The sequence below is a fragment of the Neopsephotus bourkii genome, unplaced genomic scaffold (genome assembly GCF_033783945.1).
Source record: "Neopsephotus bourkii isolate Nb327-2 ecotype Australia unplaced genomic scaffold, CSIRO-AGI_Nbou_v1 NB_268, whole genome shotgun sequence".
Taxonomy (NCBI): Eukaryota; Metazoa; Chordata; class Aves; order Psittaciformes; family Psittacidae; genus Neopsephotus; species Neopsephotus bourkii.
Genome location: NW_026900777.1, coordinates 29,131 through 50,729, shown reverse-complemented (window position 1 = coordinate 50,729; position 21,599 = coordinate 29,131). Strand labels below are relative to the sequence as shown.

Below are 21,599 nucleotides of genomic sequence, written 5' to 3'. Positions count from 1 at the left end.
ATGCCAGGAAGACAGTTTTATGTACACTGAGACAACGGAAACGTAGATATGTTATTTTACAAATAACATATAAGCACCAACTGCTTTGTCTCACTGCCTCTTAATTATGTGAACTGAATTAAAAAAAATCATGTGTCAGCAACTGATTGGAACTAGGAAGAGTAGAAAAACAAATAAAAGTTTCTGTGTGTTGTATTGCTTTCCCAGTATTTCCTGTTAAGTGTCACCTCAAGGCTGAAAACAATGTGTACTGGTAGCACCAATATCAAATTATGAATGAAGCTTAAAAGCAGTTTTACAGCTATGGCTATGATTCTAATTTTGGAAAAGATGACTTCAAATTCAGAACAGATAGGTAGATCTGTATAGATCTATATAGTATGCCTATCCAGAGCAAGGGATTACTGCCTCTTAATTTCCCTCTCAAAGGAAGGGGGAAACTTGCACAAAGCTTTTGTAGTATGCATTGACTTCCTAGTAACATATTCACAGGACAAACTGATGCTAATTCTCCAGGCATGCACTCTTTCACTTTCTTGCATGACAAGCCTCCTGCCTGTGATGCTAAAGACAGCATAGACTGAAACTCAATTCATGGGTCCAGATGGGACGCACCTGCGGGTGCTGAGGGAACTGGCGGAGGTCATTGCTAGACCGCTCTCCATCATCTTTACCAAGTCTTGGGAAACGGGAGAGGTGCCTGAGGACTGGAGGAAAGCAAATGTCACTCCCGTCTTCAAAAAGGGCAAGAAGGAGGACCCGGGTAACTATAGACCGGTCAGCCTCACCTCCATTCCTGGGAAAGTGATGGAACACCTTATCCTTGGTGCCATCTTAAGGCATATCAAGGATAAGAGGGTTATGAGGGGCAGTCAACATGGCTTCACCAAGGGGAAGTCATGCTTGACCAATCTCATAGCCTTTTATGAGGAAATAACACAGTGGATGGATGATGGCAGAGCGGTGGATGTGGTCTACCTTGACTTCAGCAAAGCGTTTGACACAGTCTCCCACAGCATCCTCGCAGCTAAATTGAGGAAGTGTGGTCTGGATGATCTGGTAGTGAGGTGGACTGTGAACTGGCTGAAGGAGAGAAGCCAGAGAGTTGTAGTCTATGGGGCAGAGTCTAGTTGGAGGCCTGTATTTAGTGGAGTGCCTCAAGGGTCAGTACTGGGACCAGTATTATTTAATATATTCATCAATGATTTAGATGAGGGAATTGAGTGTACTATCAGCAAGTTTGCTGATGACACTAAGCTGGGAGAAGTGGCTGACGCCAGAAGGCTGTTCTGCCATTCAGTGAGACCTGGACAGGCTGGAGAGTTGGGCGGGGAATAACTTGATGAAATATAACAAGGGAAAGTGTAGAGTCCTGCATCTGGGAAGGAATAACCCCAGGTTCCAGTATAGGTTGGGGAATGACCTGTTAGAGAGCAGTGTAGGGGAGAGGGACCTGGGGGTCCTAGTGGACGACAGGGTGACCATGAGCCGACACTGTGCCCTTGTGGCCAAGAAGGCCAATGGCATCCTGGGGTGTATTAGAAGGGGGTGGTTAGTAGGTCGAGAGAGGTCCTCCTTCCCCTCTACTCTGCCCTGGTGAGACCTCATCTGGAATATTGTGTCCAGTTCTGGGCCCCTCAGTTCAAGAAGGACAGGGACCTGCCGGAGAGAGTCTAGCGCAGGGCAACTAAGATGATTAAGGGAGTGGAGCATCTCCCTTATAGGGAAAGACTGAGGGAGCTGGGTCTCTACAGTTTGGAGAAGAGGAGACTGAGGGGTGACCTTATTAGTGTATATAAATATATAAAGGGAGAGTGTCACGAGGATGGAGCCAGGCTCTTGTCAGTGGCAAACAATGATAGGACAAGGGGCAGTGGGTACAAACTGGAACACAAGAGGTTCCACTTAAACTTGAGAAGAAACTTTTTCTCAGTGAGGGTGACAGAACACTGGAAGAGGCTGCCCAGGGAGGTTGTGGAGTCTCCTTCTCTGGAGACATTCAAAACCCGCCTGGACACGTTCCTGTGTAACCTTATCTAGGTGTTCCTGCTCCGGCAGGGGGATTGGACTAGATGATCTTTTGAGGTCCCTTCCAATCTCTAACATACTGTGATACTGTGATAGTGTGATAATTCAAACTAGCTTAAAATTTTCAGCCACCCTTATTTTCCCTCATTTCTATCTGAAACCACCTTGAGTTCCAGAATTCCCCATAATTCTACGAGGAATACTAAAATTTGGATAAATTTATGATTATTTTTATACAGAACTAATGTATAAGTATATTGGGTCACTTGTTAGAAAAGGGAGTGAACAGGAAGGTAACTTACTCATGTCAAACAGATCCTTTCCTGGGCTGCTTGCTTTGGTATCATCTGCTGTTCCACTGAAGGTACTTTCAGCATCTGCCTGAAGTGCCAGTAGAGCTTCTACATCTATATGCTGGGTGTTTACGTACGTTGGCATTTCTGCTGTTGAGGTTACTTGTGATTTCTCTTCCAGTATATCCAGAGATCCTATAAAATTCAAGATTCTTTGTCTTCTTTTTTGTATTTGACAGAACAGTGTTGTTACAATGACTAACATCATACCCCATTACCACAGGTTTAAATCTTCCTGGAGAAATGTACAGTCAATAAATGTAGTATCTAGCAGAAAGAAATACTGATGAATGAATATAGAACTATAACCATTTTTAATGTGTATATTCCACTGTATCCAGTTTCAATGAGGGTTTGGGGACAGGTATTATTCAGGAGAAAGAAAACTTTTGCAAATACAGACTGTCAGTTTCAAAAATGATACTCGGTTGGGGAGTCATGAGAGGAAGAAATGGAATAAAATCCTCAAATCTGTCCAGACTAACAGCAGATAACATATTCTGGCATTTGAAAAGTGTCCCCAAAAACACAGTAAAGCTGTTACACAAAGGTGGATAGGGTGAAATTTTGTTTGTATATTTTGATGTGATTTGCTTAAAATTCATAGGCAACAACAAAAAGATCATTAAGCATTATTTGTTATTCATGGAGCAGAGATCATGCGCAAGCACATGCATTGCTCTATATTTAAAAACCTGCTAACATTATGCTCTTCTTTTGGAAATTCCATCTTGCATACCATAGTGGGTCAGATTTTCAGAACAGACCATGCAGCCTGTCTTTAAATACTCTGGAGTTTTAAGACATGGCAAGGTAGAGAACTGAAGATTTGGGGCAACCCTATTTGTGAACATCTGTGCAAAAGATAAGATTTTATGGAGGTGTGCATTTAATAATTTATCCAGAAGTAATTACCAAATGCTTTTCTCTGCCATCAACGTTAAAATTTTGAAAAAAAAAAAGGATCTATCATAAAGTGTAGCTAATTGACTTAAGACTTTGAGGCATCAGACTTTCACATGCTTTGCCCATCTAAGACCTCCTGCAGTATTACAGTGAAAACTAGTAAAACTCACCTTGCTTAAGGGGCACATGATGCCAGCCTTCACCGAATTTGTCTCCTAAGTGACGATTCTGGTAATAGGTTTGCTGTCCTCCCAGTCCTGCTGCAGACTAGAATGGACACACGTGCAAAGAAATTTTCAATTGCCTTTAAAATGCTCAGATCAATTATGAAGGGCTCTAACAATTTCCTTGGCATGTATTCTGTGTACTCCCAGTCTTCATTTCCAACTCATCACGGTGTCAGAATATATATAGCAAAAATGCATTTGTGTAGGAATAAGATATTATGGTGACCTTTGTGTAAACTTCCCTGCTCCTTGCTTTTATTAACCCCTGCAATCCCAAATGATGCATTATCTCCTCCAGTACATTTGTCTTCACACAACAATCCCTGACAACTATGCCCTGGAAAAGCGTTCCACAGAAACACACCTGGGACCAGAAGATGCCCCCAGCACTCTCCAAGCATGAGCTGAAAAACTCAGATCAGTACCAGGGGATGCACTCTGGTACTGAAGGGAGGATGTTGCCTACAGACAAGGCACTTCTGGATTTAAGCAGAAGTGTGCTGCATCTGAAAACTCCTCTTGGAGTTGGCTACATTGATACCACAGTCAAACTTTCAACAGCTACAGTAGAGATTGCTGTCAAAAGCAAAATCTAGAATCTAGAGACCCCTGTCAAAAGCAAGATCTGTTGGCAGAAATAACCAAGCTGACCTCAGTGAAACGTGAGGTGGAAACCGACTGATTACTGATCACTGCTGAGTTATTAATATAATGAACCGTTAGTAATGATTGTCCTAGATTGTTTAAATTATTCTGCATCAAATCTTTCCCAGTTAGTGCGCATTATTTGGTACTCTCTGAAGCATAGAGATGTAGTCACCCTCAATGGATTTCTCTTCCTTGAACCTGTGTAATCTTTTAACAGCATGAGGAAATCATCTCCTTTTGTTTGTTCTGAACCTGCCTAATTTGTAGCTGACTGTTCCAAAGGAAGGTAGCCACACATGAAGGACTATGAACTATAAATGGTCCAAATGTAACCATCTTAAAATATACATTTTTTTTTAAATTGGGATCCATCAGCAGGAGGGCAGAGATGCAACTACACTGACCTGAGCTGTATCTGCAGCAGTGGGAAGTCTTGCTTTGAGCCTGGCATCAATGAAGCCGCCAGGGGGGGGCATTTTATTTGGGATGTTGTTGTAATAGGCATGTTGTTCTGTTGGCTCATTATCTTCCTCCATCCATGGCTCATCAAAACTCTGCATCCTGTAAGAAAGTGTTTTATTTTGCCCCTTGCTTGCAAGTCACTTACAGCTTGATGCTTGCAGCATATTAAGACTGCCTGCCAGGGGATCACTACTGCATATTATTTTGACATGTCAGCTACCATTACAAATCAGGAAGCCATGATGGATCATGCAGCAGACCATCTCTGCTTAGACAAACTCTAAAGCCCCTTTACAATGGATTAAATTCTTCATACTGAGTAAAGGATGGTTTTACTTAGCTTTAAAGACAATTATAAACTACATTAACAAACACTTTGATTTAACCTTACAGTAGTATTTGTAATATTATTACTTGATTGATTGAATACTCTCTAAAACTTTAATTATGGCTGCTCTATCACCAATATAAATCTGGAAGAACTTCAGAAAGTTAAGAGGTAGGATTTGTGTTTTCAGTCTACATTTAACAGTCATTTACACAAGTAAACTAAAAGAGTAAAGAATGCTTGCAGAACAGGATAGTAGCATTTTATATTCACTATATACCCATTTTACTCTGATATAAGAGATCACACAGGGTACCAGCTCACTGAAATTTGTACTAACGTTAGCAAGCATATAATAATCCATATCAGAACCACAGCTCACCAAAGAAAAGAGAATGCTATATCCCAACCTTTCAAGCATGTGCAAGCAGACAGATTTTGTATCCTCCAAAGAACAACACGGTCATGTCCTCTGTACAACACATCACATTCCTAAAAACTTCATCCCAGTTAATATCAGAAAGACTGAGGCATCACTAGTAATTTTGGAAGCCCAGCAACTCTAGCTTACGTCATCTAAATTGATAGAGCTGCTATGACAGTAACAATGAGGAAATGCCACGAATAACATCCATTCTTGGCCATCCAACTCTGCCTACTAACTACAACAGAAAATATATGATCATTTCAATAAGTTTACTATGAAACCCATATTTAGCCCATTCCCTTAAAATAACTGTGCTCCTTACATATTCATTACGCAAATGCTGCTTTGCTAATTCAGCAGAAATCTCTTTTTTAAGTTTAAATCCTGTCTGTCTCCAGCAACTGCATCCACAGCACATTTTATTAAATAAATACAAAGCTAAAGAAGATCCTTTAGCAGTCTTCTGCAATTGCACTCACCTATCATGGAAAGTAGGTATCTTAGAAGGGCATCGCAAGTATTGCTTAAATCGAAGCTCGAACGCTTGCCCTATGGTGCTGATGACATCCTGGGCCAGGCCATCAGAGCATTCCAGTATATGACAAGCTAAATGAAAAAGATTTGACACATGTGCATGCAAATAATTGTTTATGTTATGGTGGGTTGCACTGGCCTATGACAAAACACCTACATGTCAGGTATAGTTGCCCTATTCATGGTGTGCAGATTTCAATAAAACTCAGTGATGGCACAGTGGATTTCAGGCAGTGGGGTCTTTCTGAAGGTTACGTAAAATTGCTCTGTTGTGCAACTGCAATATCACAAATCAGTTCTATAATTTTTTCACTTGATATTACCTAAATGCAATAGATTATATAAGAATTCTAACAAAGATTTAAGTTGAAATTATAAAAATATTAGTAGATAGTAACAACAAAAAAAGCTTTCCTTGCTTTCCTCGATTTTATTACCATTTCAGTTTTATGTCTAATCATGCCAAGTTTGCAAGCTCTTCACTTCCTCTGAGCTTCCAGAATTTCCCAAATTACAAGCTGAGGGAGGAAAAACAACTAGGATACTTCCTAGTATTTTATTTGATTCCAGTAATACAGAGGTTGGTGCCTTTTCCTGTTTGTATGGAGATGCTCCCAGCAAACTGGAGAATCAGTGGGGAGCACAGAGCCAGGACCTTGATTAACTCCAGCACTCCCCCCTGTGCCACCTCTCTGAACCCAGTGTGACAGATGAAGTAAGGAGGGAGGCTGGCAACATAAGCTCTCTTCCTATAGGAGATGGAGAAACCTTTATCAACTGCCTGAGCAGCCAAATCCAACCCAGTTTTAAATCAGAGAGTGGTTTGGAAGTATTATCTTATGTGACAACATGAACAGGCAAACTCATAAAGATTTCACCTAACATTGCAGGAATGTTGCTGGGTCTTAAAAGCTGGAAGCTAACAGTCTAAATGATATTCAGAAAAGCACAGACAAGTTCATTTTCCATATTCAGTGCTGGAAAAGCATATGGTCTACTGGCTACAGTTTGAACTAAATTTGAAACTCAAGTTCTTTTCCAAGTCCTGCCACAGTACAGTTGGACCTTTTTTAGAGTTACTAATTTGTATCACCCCTAACTACTTTAATAACCTGAATATAAATTCTTCAGCTAAAAAATGCATTTTAGTATACACCTTGTGTCCAGCTCAGTGGAATCAGGTGCTTTGGTTGACAGTGTCCTACAAATAAGGGTTGGTCCTGACATTTGAGTGACATGATTTTAGTTGAAACAATACAGGGAGACTAAGGAAGTTTAGCAATGACTTCTCAGCTTGCTGGACAGACTTTTGAAGAGGCCAGAATAAAGGGCCAAGAAACCTGCAATTATGCCAGTACAGAATGACCAGGGCACATATGCTGTCCCTCAGCAGCACCTCTCACAGCCTGAGATGGCACCAGTCACAGTGCTGCCCTGCTACAGGGCCAGTGATACTTTCTTCTCACCTTATAACACTTGCTGTGCTGAGCAGCATGCTGAGGCAATGCCCGATTCAAGGCAGTAATGCCCTTAGCAGCATGCTGGAAGTGGATTCAGCAGTCAAAAACAGAACCTCTGTGAATTCAAAGACAGAGGCAGACATCCCTGGCTAGCAGTAGTACATTTGCTGTTTACTCCTTCTGCTCGTGGCAGTGAACAAGCAGCCCCCGAATAAAGTGCAGCCTTACCTACAAGAACGTGGACCAAAAGTAGTTAAGCCCGCCAAAGCTACAATTTCTGCATTCTATAACTAGAGTGTGGATTTAAAGAGACCATATTGCTCATTGCTAAACCTCTCAGGAGCTGAAATGAAGCATGGGTCATTAGGTAGCTTTGGTGGGTGACATAATGAGTAACCTGTTTCCTTGGATACATGAATGGACTTTCAGCAGGTAAGAGATGTGCTTCTTTTAAAAGCATGAGAAAGTTTGGCTCACACAGAGATGATTTCTTGTGAATGTTACAGCAGAAGACAGACAGTCTCTAGCTTACTCGATCCAGAATATAAAGCATGAAGAGAGCTTCACACTTGGGAAAAATGAGTCTAATATGCCAGTGAGAGCATCAGTTCTAGTGTTTGTAACAGCAGCAGTAACATTTCTCACTAGATACAGAAGTAAATTTGGACTCATTTCTAAACTATCTGCAGATAACACAAAGACTGGCAGGCTGACCAGTGGTAGTGAAAGAGGGCAATCTAGATCCCTTGGTACAATAGACCTTTTAAAACAATGTGTTTTAATACTGGTCACATGTAAAGTCACCAATCTGCAAACCACTGATGTACACACACGTAAACGTAATGCAGAAGGCTTAAAGATTGCAGCATGAAAGAATTTCATGTGAGATAACAGTGATTCACTGCAGCAAAAAGGACTTATGAGAAACCAGCTAATGACGAGGATGACAAAACCAAGTAAGAGTAGGAAGGTGAAGCCTCTGTTATAGATTGCAGGCATTAATACTAGATTACTCCAAATAATAACAGGCATTGTTTCCCTTTTTCAAACAGTGCAGAAAAATGAAAGAAGGAGGAACAGAAATTATCTGAAGGATGGAGGGTATGCACTGCAGCTGGAGATCGACAGAGTTCATTCTGCCAGACTTTTCCTAAGGAAAACTGAGAAATGGCTTGAACTAAATACCCTACAGGAAGACAACAGCAGGTGTTTAGATGATTCCTCAATCTAGGATAGACTAGCTCAACAAGGAGCAGTGACAGGAAGCTAAGGCTAAACACATCCAACTTAGATATAAGGAACATAGTCTATGAAACAGTTTATATAAAAAATCCATTTACATAGGAACAGAAGACAGAGTGCAGGGATCCTCCAAACCCTGGAGTACACACATCTGCTCTGTGATACTGACCCGCTGTATTGCCACTGATACTTTTCAGAGCAACGGAATGAGTCTCCAGTTTAGCAGAAAGGTACTGCTAAAGCAGGTGGGGTGGGAAGGTCTGCACCATACAGCTTGCAATTTGATGCCAGAGTGTTTTCTAATTGGGGGCACATGTTGGAGCATCACCCTACCTCCCACTCACTGTGTTTTCTAGGTGTTTCACTGACATTCAGCATAGTAGTATATTTAGTGCAGGTATTATTTATGAGCTAACTCTCTCAAGTCTGGACATCTCTGCACACTGACAGGTTGTTAAGGTATCTAAAATCATTAAAGGTGGCAAAATACAGATGCTGCAGAATTAGTTGTGACTGTGGTAAGGTAGCAGGTCAGGGTCTGCAGAGTTCACATTTTGGATTGAAAGTGTCTGAATTCTGCAGAAATCCTTTTGGAAGTGCCTGAGTCCTTTTTTGGAGCTAGTCTTTCTTTTCTCTATGAATCTATGAATAATAAGTAGGTTCTCAGGTACAAAATACACTTTGTATCTAACATTAAGACCTAGTCATGCTTTCTGCATTACAAGCAGGAATATTTTCTGTACCTACTATTTCTGAATGTAATTTGCACTTTTCATAATTTACTTTTATTTTCAAGAATCTGAACTGGGTCTTTGAAGACAATCAACGAGAGAGGCTTGCTGTCCCTGACTGCTCTCTCACAGAGCAACCCCATGTTAAATAAAACTTTACTGAGAAAAAGGATTACAGCCTCCAGCAAGATGGCTTGAAAGCTCACTACCTGGTAAAGAATCTGATTCTGCCAGGAAGAATTAGACATGTATCAAGAAGACCTAACAGATTCAGCTGCCTCATCAGGAGACTTAATCAGAGGACTGCTTAGTTCCTGCATAGTGACTGGGTGTAGGTGAGAGTTAACTGTTGCCTAGAAGCTCACACAGTCAAGGCAAGCATTTAATTTAAGAGATGAAGAGAATCAAAGTGATATTTGGAGCTGAACTATAGGCAAAACCTGTAGGCTCCAGGTCTGAGAACTGACTTGTGCATGGCTGCTCCTTTTTGATGCATAATCTTTCCATTACTCTGTCAAAGACAATTGTTTTATTGGTCTGCATTTAAAATTAAATCAACTGAATTATACCATGAATAATTCATATTTCTCAAAGGAAAAAAGGTGCCAAATAGATATTTCTAACTTACCTCTCCGATTAACAGGATCCTTAGCTACATATGCAACATAGTCAGTTGTATCCTGTCAAAAAATTAAGACAGCTACAATTAATGCAAAAAATCTTTGCACTGATCATAGCAAAAGATCACAGTCCAGAGTGTGCATATTCCTGTGGGTAGAGCCTCAAATGACATGTTTTGCTCTGCAGCTGTATACTACTTAAATCCCACAAAAAATCTTATGGGTTTGATACTAATCCCACCACTTTGTTTTCTCCAGAATGTGATATATTCCAGCAGAATTTATAAGTACCTTCCAAAGCATTGGAAAATAAATTTAAAAAAATGATAGGATTTAGATCAGGCCTCTTTTAGAACGGAGTAGAATCACAAGTCCTCATCTTCAAATTACTTAGAGATTCTGGCTCAGAACACGAATAATCAACTGGTTCTGAGGCAGAAAGAGTGGGAGTAACAGGCCTGCTCCTCAGAAACACTAAGCAATGCCATTTATTCATGTGTGACAAGCAGGTGTGTTTACTGACTACAATGCCATATGGCACAGGGGTGCTCAGTCGCAGCTTGGTTGTGACAGGAAGTATTCCAGGACACCCTTCCCCAGCCCATGCGCTGCTTCAGCCATGCCCATTGCCACATCCCAAGTGGATTTTCTGGCAAGACCAAGCCAACATCTTCTTTAGGGATATTTTGCTAGCTGTCCTGCCACCCTCACGTTCGTGTGCACAGGAAATGCAGACTTTCACCATTGTGCAGATGAAACAGAAAGGCCAGTGCTTCCAGGAAACGTGAGGTCTGCTAGCACCTCTGGAAAATGACATATTCTTGATGTGATCAGGAAGTCCTGCTTAGATCAGATATTTTCTGACATGCCTGGCTAGTCAGGTATAGATAAACCCAACAGGTATGCACAAGATACATAGCAGCTAGCTGCATAAATATACCGAAAGCAATTCCAGGTAACTGATCCAAGACCATTGACAACTATGTGAAGATCTAATGTTGTAACAAACTTCAATCTTCAGTTGAAAGATAGACCTCTTCAGCTTAACTTTCTCCAGTGCAAGCACACACAACCACAATACCATCCAAAACAATTCACTGTGCTGTGTCTATACAATTCTCTTTCAAAGGAGATGGCAAGGGAAATGATGAAGAACATTCATGTTTATGGTGACAGATGTGTAGCCGTATCATTTAATGTGCTATTGGAAGACACTCAGACACAGCAGTAATGAGCTTGGTCTGTAAAAAAAGTGGAGCATAGAAGAGTAGCCCTAGCATTTTGTCCAGCAATTCCTTAAGCACCCAGTGACACAGTGTCTGGGCAATGACTTGTGTGGAAGTAATGATGCACATCAACAAGTAAGGGGATGAGAAAAGTGGTTATGTCTGGAGTAGCAAATAAAACAGAGCCAAGGCAAAGGCCTGAGAGTTGTTCCACAGTTGTCCATAAAGTTTAACTGTTGCTACTCTCCCTTGCTTAGCTGTGCTGGTTTCCCATGCCCTGCTCTGAAACATTCTGAAGGACCAGCTTATGCTGGGCATCAATTTCTAGAGACCATTGGGAGGGAAGACAGTGAATGTGTGCATGCAAATTTCACCATGCTATTTCATTTCAGGCCAGAAAACAGGCCTGGGATCATTTTATTTACTAGTACAGATACAGCTGATGGACATATTCATGACTGAGTAAATCACAGATCTATCTTATAGCTAGTGTGAGTGTGAGAGACTGGAACCACCTACTCTAATTTCATGTAAAGATTCAAGCTGACTATGACAAACCATTAACCACCTAAAGTGGGCACACTTCATGGCAGCTAAATTAGAAGATTCCCATCAAAAGGCTAAACAGGGCTGGGCTGATGCAACAAAGTGGTCCCTGACATTCAAGGACTGAAGACAGGTATGAATGAGCTATTATTTTCACTCAAAGAAACTGTCTTGCAGTGTCAAAATTCAAAGTCAGGGCTGAAACTGAAGAACTAGTGCCTTCAGGGTCCTCTGAGAGACCTGCTTTATTAGACCTTTTGAGAGCTTTTTGAGACCTCTTGGAATTTTCAGAAGGAAATACAGATGTCTTGTCTGGCTGTCTGGAAACAGCCACATGAAATAACTATGGATGAAATTGTTTACTGCATCATAACAAAGGGCAGAAGAGAGCTAAAGCAGATCCAGAACACAACCTTGGAAGTCAAAATTATCCCATAGTAATGTGTAAGAAGGATTTGGTGGAAAGATTTTTAAGCTCTCATGTACTGACACAGACAGAAGCTGTCTGACTCACTGCAAACAGGAATATTGCAAAAATATATATGATACTCAGGTTGTTCTCCAAGTCTGCAGGACACTTCTCCAGTGAATGTATTTTGAATGATTAAGGTAATTAACGCTTACGGAGTGGGAGGAAAGTTGCAAAGCTAATTGTTGGTGCAAATGTCTGGCAGATATCCAGAACAGAAAAGTAGTGAGGGGGAGAAGTGGGGACAGTCTCTCTTGTAAATAAACTAAACTTCAAAATATGGAAGCCTTTCCTGAAGAAAGATGGGCACAGATCTTGTTTCCTAGTTCAGTATGGCCTTTCTCCATCCATTTTAAATCTCTGAGGAGAGATTTAAATCTGAGGAGATGAGCTTATGAGCTGGATCCCAGCTGTGTTTGGGAGATATGGTTTGGTGGTGGCAGCCCTCCACCAAGTGGAAATTGTTAAGGGCTGATAAATGCTATGTCTGGATGACACTCAGCTGGGTTAATAAATGTCTGAACTAAATCCCATCCTTGTATCTTGTCTTCTTCTGTGTGCACACAGGACAAAGGAACCACCTCCTTTATGAAACAGCTTTTGATTTAAAGTTGTGCCAGATACCAGCCTACTGAGACAAGTTTGTAGAGTGTCATCAGGTACTCATACCTAGCCTTCTCCACCCCCAGAAAGAGATCACCATGCACTGGTCTGATCGGGAGCGCAACTTTCAGTTTCACTCTCCTGCAGACTCCCTTATACCATGTAATTTTATATCTCTGGTAGTTCCCTGACTCGGTAGGATGATTTTTATCTCTCTCAAACATTTGGGAGAGCTTGTTTACTCCAGTTCCAATCTCTGCTGCTGCTCCTCTCCTCTTTCCTGGTAAATCTATCGGTGGGCAGTGTGCAATGGTGTTTCCAGGACTTAGCATTTGGGATGGCAGATGGGGAATGAAGAATCTTCTTATGGAGGCAGGGAACTGTGCTAATCACTCCTCTGCCCACTTCAGAAATTGTTCATTTACAGCATTCATTGCAATCTGTTGTGTTTCAAAGCTGCTTTTGATGCATTTTGTGTTCCCCAAATTGTTGTGATATCATGTCCTTTTCCCTTCTGGAACTGAACTGAGCTCATCAGAGCTACGCTGAGGCTCAAGTTTGCCCTTAAGTTTTCTGAGGATATTGAAATGAAAAGAGAAAGTGAAGAAGATCTTCAACTTAACAGAGTCAAACTGAGAGAATTAACTCACAAAGTGGGCTAGAAATTGGCTGTAGTACATGACGGATAAATGACAGAAAATCATATGATGGAGGAAAAGGCAGACTCAACTCATACTCAATTAAACTAGGTTTGAAAGCTTTCAAACCTCTAAGGTATGAGGTGATCAATGTCCCTGTTTTATAATTCTCCCTGGTGACAAATACCTTTTAAGCACATTTAATATGCTTTTGGATGGACTGCTTATAAAAACAGGGAAGCACAATAATTAGGTGTCTGCATTTTAAACTAAAAGAATCAAACTTGTAGGTGTATCTGAAAGCTTCGCAGAACTAGAAAGAAAGAACTGGGATTTTCCTGGAAGCCTGTCTTCAAGCTGCATGAGTGTAGCAAATATACCTGAAGGCAGGATTTATCACACTCTTCTCAATGCACACTTAGAGACATGAAAAAAAAAATTAAATGCATGCATTGCTATAAACTTAACTGCAGCACACTCTATTACTGTAAAAAGTACAAAATAAAAACAAGGACAGAAATTCACATAATAGCCATATGATGATACTATATTAATCTGAAAAACAAAGCCCTACTTACCAGTTACTATACGAATGCTCACAACCCTTTGAAACTTTTTGTTTCAGTCATTCAAAGAGAAGGATCTATGACTGCTTGTCAGTCATTTCCCTTGAAAAGAGTTTGATGGCAACAATCAAGAAGAATTTATGAAACAAGAAACAGGACTTATTGTGGTTAGAATTTTCTTTCAGTAAACTATGCAATAAATTTTGCCACACAGTTCTTATAAAGCAATACCTACGTGTGGGAAAGCTTCAAAGAAATGCTTACCGGATCACCTCCAGATGCAAAGGAGATAGATTGCATATGGTGATTTGCTATGATCTGTATGGATCAGAAAGAATAAGTGTGAATCAGTAGGTTTTTTTACAGTTTACCCTCTTGATTTCTTTTTTGGTTTGCATAGGGGTGAAAATCCAAAACCAAGGTCAAAATTCTCTGTGTTTCACCTACAAGGAGTGCAAAGAGTAGCATGATCATAATATAAACAAACTTAAAGATGACTGTATCTATTCTGGTGTTCTTTAAAACATAGCAGGACATGGCAAAATTGCTAAGTGTGCACAGAACTCCAGTAAATCATACAGCTCTGTCATACAGTGTCTTTGGAAAAATTTTAATCTGCTAAAGCTCGCTTTCTTTATTACAGATAGTGATGAATGGATCAAAGGGTCCTATTCATCAGAACACTTTTCTGCTGATGCAACTCCGGTAAAATCAATGAAAACGTGCACCATCTACAGCACCTAAGGATTCAAAAAACTGCTTCTGATACATACTGTGTCATTTTACATTGCAAATACCAACATGTTTCCAATATGCAAACAGAACATTGACTGTAGCTGCAATGTAGCATTGTAGACAAAATCTCAGGCATACTCCAGAGCATTTGAAATTCAATTCGCTTATGTGCAATTTGAGCTAGTATGATATTTCCCTGGGAAAAGACAACCTGTCATGAACCTCTAATACAAAGAGAACAGTTCTGCTCCACTGATATTCTGAGATTTAACTTATGAAATCTTTTAATAATGAAATCATGTAACAATCAAGAAAGAAAAGGTCATTGGAAAGAAAATTTCACTTGATCACTTGAGTTACAGAAACTATACCAAGGAATTCATCTGGTATAGGACAATGCCCTTATTTAGTGCCTCAAAGCATGTAATTTGGATCTTAATTGCTCTCTTTGGAGAGGGTACCGCATAATTTAGAAAACTGTTTTGGCAAAAAATGAGGCTAAAAAGATATTTTCTGGGCTGTTTCCCCCATCCTCCATCTGAAAGACCTGAACTAGCAACCGTCTTCCTTGGAAAGAAAAAAACTTGACATGACTTTCTCTGGATCTTGCTGCTTCACTAAGTCAGTGAGAGTTGACAACTATTTATAGTGCTTATATCATATAAAGAATGCTTCATTTTCAATACTCCTGCTTGTCAAACAGGAGCCTCCCAAGATGTGGTTAATGTTTAAGTGTTCATTGGTGAACCATTGTTGCCTTACTCATCAGTGAGGATTCCCTTTTCTTTTTTCCAGTAAAGAAGCACTCCTAACAATGGAGATAACTAGTGAAGATTTGTTGTACATCTGTCATTGTCACTGTCTTAAATTGTGCAAATAACCTGATCTTTTAGTTCAGCATCATAAACAACAAAAATTATTTCAGATTCCCTCAAAACTTATTTTTCCGAATTTCAAGAAAACTGAAAAGTTCTTGAAACCATCAGTACAAGTCAAACACTTTTTTCTTTTTAATTCCTCAGCTAAATGTTTCAGATTAGTTTGAGATAGGGATATTCCCTCCCCCACACCAAAATGTTGACACAGCAAATTATGAATGCCTTGCATAACTCAAAACAAAAGATTCAGTAATGTGTGCACATAGTTTAGAAACATTTCCATCTACCCAAATCTACATTTTAAACAAATAAACAAACAAACAAAAAATTTCCTCTCATCTCTGCTTAACATGTTGTCAGAACTGCTGTGCACTGGTACGTGCAATTGCTTTCCAGCTACCTCAAGGGCTAACAACAAATGCCTTGTCTTTTCTTTCCTTGTGGCTCCTCTGGGAAAAAGAGGCTTCTACAGAAGTTCTCAGCCATGCTCCTGGGAGGGGCTGCTGGGCCACACTTATTTTCAAATCAAATGCTTGGCACAAACAAGAAGCAAGGGACACCACAGCCATGCTGGGTATCTCTGAGAAACCAGACATTTCCCAGGCTGGCAGCATCCAGACCGAGTTGACCTCAACAGGAATGATGTGAGAGAAAGATAAACAGTTTTGTCAACTCAGTGAAAAGGGAAAGTATCTGAGGGAGGATTCTTCCCTGCGATAAGTCAGTTTAATTCCATTTCAACCCTGACGTCAGCCAAAGACAAGGCTGCTTCAGGGTTTGGCACTTTTTAAATAGATCTAATTAACATCAAGTTCCTATTCTTCTGACTGGGGGCAACTGTCCTCATGAAATGCACTGCTGTGTATATTCCACAATAAGGCTCCAAACTACTGCAACCAGCCATTAACACTGCTCCCACAGTCTCAGTACTCAGTACAGAAGATTATGATGATTTCTAAATAAGGATAAGAATGAAGATAAATCAATGGCAACATAATAATAAACATAATTAAAAAAGGAAAGCTTTTTAACAGACAATGTATGAATTCTTTCTGATTCTTTAACCTGAGGCTCTGAAGGACTGCAGGATGGTATTTTTTTCTTCCTCTCTCGCTGTATCTGGGCAGAAAGTTGTGTGCCCTAACGCAGTATGTGGCTCACAGCAAATAGCACTGCAGTGACTACGCATGTCTGTCTGCTTTCTCTCTATAGATATACCCTGAGCAAGGATTTTTCTCATCTCATACATCATTCACAATCCACTGCAGTGATTCCCCGAAGTCTGTCTGTACCTCCAGCACAATGAAGAAGAAAAAGAAATGGGCTGCTTGAAAAAGGATGCCTTGTCTCTCTAAAAGACTGGCATTTCACTGCTGCAAACCCCCTCAGGCTGTATTTTTAGCAGCGCCTCAGGAATAGATTGCCTGTTAAGGCTCTAAATGTAAAGAACAGAACAATACTGGGGATGCACATTCAGTCCTTTAGTCACTTACTGCAAATGCATCCCTTTTGCAATTGTAGCCAAGAACTTCTAAGACCAGAAAATGCCGTTTCATGTTGTAGGTCTTCTAAGAGTAAAACCGAACTACCCAAAACATGGCAAGAAAATAATTCATCAAAGCTGTGTTGAATATGAGAACAAACTATGACTCCAGACATTTTATTGACATCATTGAGGAATAATAACTTCGACCAATTGAGTATTTTGGCAGAGAGCAAATAATTGTTCATCAAAAGCCTTACAAATTAACAGTTACACTCACCTGTTTTGTGTCAGGAGTCATTAGGTTTAAGCTGGTGGTGGAGATATTCAGCATTATGCTCATTCCTGCAAACTGAAGATTGCTCTTTCCCAAGATGCTAGAAAGAACTTTGCTTGCTGACTGTGAAGGGTGAAAAAAAGCACATTTTTGTACTCTGCTTGTTTGGGATGACCTTCATTGTATGCAGGGTTAGCTGTAATCGTAAAGGTTTCTAAAAAGTTGCTGACTTTTCAAAGCTCATTTCATTGCACCAGCTGTTTTCCTCTGGAGCTATTTTTTTCATAATAATAATAATAATAATAATAATAATAATAATAATAATAGCAGCAGCTAAGCAGGCATTCATCCACTCTTGACCTAGCAAAACAGGGGTTTGTGACATAGCAAAGTCTCACCTTCACCAAGGGACCAATTGAGTAGACAATGATGAATGCCTTGAGTCAGTACCTTAAAATAGTAGGTTCTTATTCTATAAAAAATACTTCAACTCCTGAAAAGGAATCTGTTGTTTGCTTTGCTCTAGTCCCTTCCCACATGGAAAGGGCAACTTCAGTTGTACTGAAGAAATGCTGCTGTATTTGTATTTGTCCCAAGCTGCCTGCAAGCTTGGAAAGATTTGTCCCCAGCAAGATGGACACACTTGTTCTTCTTCACTCCTTAAAGCTTACATTTATTCAACTTTAGCTTCTTTTCCTTCTGTTTAAGTGGTTAAAAATATGCTACCTACATACTGCTTCCATGTAACATTTGTGCTGCACTATTTTAACTTTGTCATGTTACAGTGCTAGTACCTCATTAACTTCTCTTTAAAGCAAGCCGTTTTAAATATTCTTGTTTCTCTTCTTTCCTTAAACCTTCATGATTCCCAGCTCATGTCTAAGGATCATCTGCCCAGTATGTGGGTAAAGTGTGAAAACTTGGCCTCAAGAAGTACATCTCAACCATATTCATAAGCCACTAGCGGCAAACCCATGATGAAAGTAAAGACTGGCAAGGGATACCAGTCTCTACCATTCATGTGAAATTCTGTGGCTGGGCAATTTTTCTTCTCATTCACTACACTTCAAAACCACTATTTTTTTTTTCCAATAACTCTTAAGCAACATTTCTTCTAAAGCCAGTAATACAGTGAGGTGTCTCACCAGGCACGTGGGACTCCGTTTAACTTACTTTTGCAATGATATTTTATGTCATTTTGTTTTCCAAGAAAAATGATATTTTCCTCTTTACCACCAGGTTTAAAAAACAAAAGCCAGCCAACCTAGAAACACTAATGAAGTAAATTTGGTGATGGGAAAACCACAACCTTAATTTCTGAGGCAATTCAATTTGTTAATTAATTTTAAATGTCACCAGTAGAGCTATACTGCAAGAACAGATTTAATCACTTTCAAAACTACGCACATTTTGGCCTCTGCAAGAGCTTTCGGCACCTATTTCCACAATTTATTCATGCATTTTATGAAAAGGCATCCCTTTTGTTTGTTTTAAGCCTTCCACCTTCAATCTACAAGAGAAAGAAAAGGGGGGAAGGAGAGGGTATCTACAGTAGGAACTTAAAGGCAAGCCACAATCTTTTTCCTACATGTCCTCATACTTCTGGATGCCTATAAAAGCAGATCCTGATCAAAAGGGCAAGAGGCAACATACAGTGGGTGAAAACAACCAATATTTTAAATGATTAATGAACTGGAATTCTCAAAACTGCTTTAAAGTCACCTGCCTGCTGTGCCTGGTCTCCTCTGTGTTGAACTAAGAAAATACAGTCAACTGCACTGCAAGAAAAGAAAAATACCTTTCGTTTCTTGAAAGCTCCTTTGGCACCAGGCATGGCTTCACAAACACGACTGATTGCTTCCCTGAAGAGACAGAAAAAAAGCTTTATGGCAAATGAATGTGTGGGTTTCTTCATTATACTTGAAATGAACTGGGAGAGAATAGCTTCAGACCATATTTCTGTTTACAAGTGAGGACGGTTTAGCAGGTCAGTTAGCTCTCTTCTTAAGGCTAAAACAGCTGCCACTCAAATTTAGAATACCTCAGTGTGAAGGAGGAGACAGTAAATAGTCAGTGTAAGGAAGAGTGTGAAGAGTATCTTGAGAGCTACAAAGGATGGTGTTTTCTCACACTATTACAAAGACTTTTTCTCATTGCAAATTAGAATATCCATCTAATTACCTCCATCCAGGTCTCATTTTTGTACCTTATTAATCCATGAAGCTTATCTGCTCATAAGACCTGTCTTTAGTCAACATTGCTTTAAAAGTTTAGGGTATTTTTTAATCTTTCTTGTAATGTAAGGGGTAGTAACTATTATTTTTGCCACTACTATACTATGCACTTTTCTATTCAGAGCCAAACCACCTGGCTTGGGTTAATATAAGAACCCAAAAATGCTCATGGTTGTTGTATACAATACACACAATGTACAGAATTTTAGTTGACATTTATTCAATACTGAGTAATTAATTTGTGGCCCTATTTGTATTTTGTGAGCAAAATTAATGCCACTAAGATTTTGCTTCAGTTTTCTAATATTGCTTCATTCTTCCCGTCAAACTTGGGAAGAAATGCATGTTGAAAATTAATTTAAATTCATGCCTTCTCACAGGAGAGTAACTGTATACTACAAAAGCTCTTGAAATCATACTGCTACAAACAAATCTTATAGAAATTTTCAGTATTTAACAACTTATTATCTGAACAGTCAGCCTGGGCAGTATTTAGAATTCGCTTCCATGCATGCAGAGACCTTCCTGTGACTGTTAGCTACAAAGATGTAACAGACCTCTCCTGTAGATACCATAAGACAGAACAGTTGCACAGAGATGAGTAAAGGTAACTCCAAACCTTGTTTAACTGTTTTAAATACGGATTGAGACTAACAGCATATCATACTTAGACCTGAAAATACAGAAGTAACATTTATTTTATGAAAAAAAAAAAAAAAATACAGAATGGGGGACAATGAACTACAGAATGGGGGACAATGAACTACAGGCTAAATAACAATCAAAATAATCAAAACCTTGAAACATCACCTTGATAAAAACATAAATGATTTTAAATTTTTGCCATGTGCAGGATGATATTTCAGATAGGCATTAGGTGATTACACAAGACCAACAAGTGAGTCAGGACAGAAATGTCATATACATATCAGCATTCAACATAAAATGGCTTAGCAAATGTCACAGATTTATCTGGTTGCAATCAGTAATCACTATATAGTTATGCTTTTGGTTCTTTTATTTAGGGCCCAATCCAAAGCTCGAATCACCTGGAAGAATGGCATGAATATATTATTTTTGCTGGTGGGTGGCTGTAGGTGTGGGACACGCCTTGCAGCAGGTTTAAAGTCCTGTCATTCTGAAGAAGCATGAGATTTATAGCAAAAGAACAGTCAAAAAAGCTCTCAGGCACACAGTCCTTTCTTCAGGACAAGAGAAGAGCTTATTTGTTCCTCTTTTCCTCTGCTTGCCTTTTTTCTTTTATTTTTCTTTTCCCAAATACATCTGCTCGTCTAACAAATGGTCTTTCACTACAAACCCTGCCTTGCATATGTCCTCATACCATCACAGCTACAACAGCAGTCCATTGTAAAATTCAGGGCTTGTATTTAGTTTCCACATTTACCACAATGCTTTTTTGACTCAAAAGCAGTGTGTTAGTTAAACTAGCTACAAAGCAAGTAAAAATCAGTAGGTTTAAAAGTGCAGCACTAATGCATGTTACAAATACAGCACAGCCAGCATCAACATAGAGTGATCATCATGATATTAAAACATAAGTTACTCCTGAAAATGTCATCACGAAATATTCTTCTTCTTCAACAAAAATGCTTTTCTCTGACTCAGGAAAAGCAAACAGACATCATATTATACAGACGCATCCTCTCATCCTTGCTACTGAGCTAAAACTTGTGGTTTGCCATCTCCTTCTTGTACCAAGCCAAATCCTTTGGAGGCAATGGGGTGGGAAGTCTACGCCTGTGGCAGTCCTCAGCCCGTTGCTGTCTTTCCGACCTATGCCTCTTGCTTCACCAGGTTTTTGTGAGCTTTCCAGGCATTCTGGCCTAAAGCTGCTGACACAGAGGCGTCATCAGCACGCCTCTGTGCCTTCACCCTCTTTGTTTCCTCCAATGGTCACATTAGCAGACTGAGACCCCTTTTTGCCTCTCACAAAAAGAATTTGTATTTCAGAGGTATG

At 39.8% G+C, this 21,599-nt stretch overlaps 1 protein-coding gene across 5 annotated transcripts in view; it reads right to left on the bottom strand.

Annotated features, from left to right (window-relative positions):
- The window catches only part of LOC133208372 (SHC-transforming protein 3-like), a 42,154-nt gene that overhangs the window by 7,647 nt on the left and 12,908 nt on the right, over nucleotides 1-21,599 (bottom strand). For 4 of the 5 annotated variants that reach the window (XM_061346217.1, XM_061346220.1, XM_061346218.1 and 1 more), the window contains 8 exons: nucleotides 19,186-19,249; nucleotides 17,391-17,510; nucleotides 14,279-14,332; nucleotides 9,975-10,026; nucleotides 5,859-5,985; nucleotides 4,567-4,723; nucleotides 3,458-3,554; nucleotides 2,331-2,516 (listed from right to left, as the gene is read on the bottom strand). In XM_061346217.1, coding sequence (XP_061202201.1) covers nucleotides 2,331-2,516; nucleotides 3,458-3,554; nucleotides 4,567-4,723; nucleotides 5,859-5,985; nucleotides 9,975-10,026; nucleotides 14,279-14,332; nucleotides 17,391-17,510; nucleotides 19,186-19,249 — 857 coding nt within the window. Of the gene's footprint in view, nucleotides 1-2,330; nucleotides 2,517-3,457; nucleotides 3,555-4,566; nucleotides 4,724-5,858; nucleotides 5,986-9,974; nucleotides 10,027-14,278; nucleotides 14,333-17,390; nucleotides 17,511-19,185; nucleotides 20,308-21,599 lie in introns of those variants that run through there. The other variant, XM_061346216.1, reaches the window with a different exon arrangement.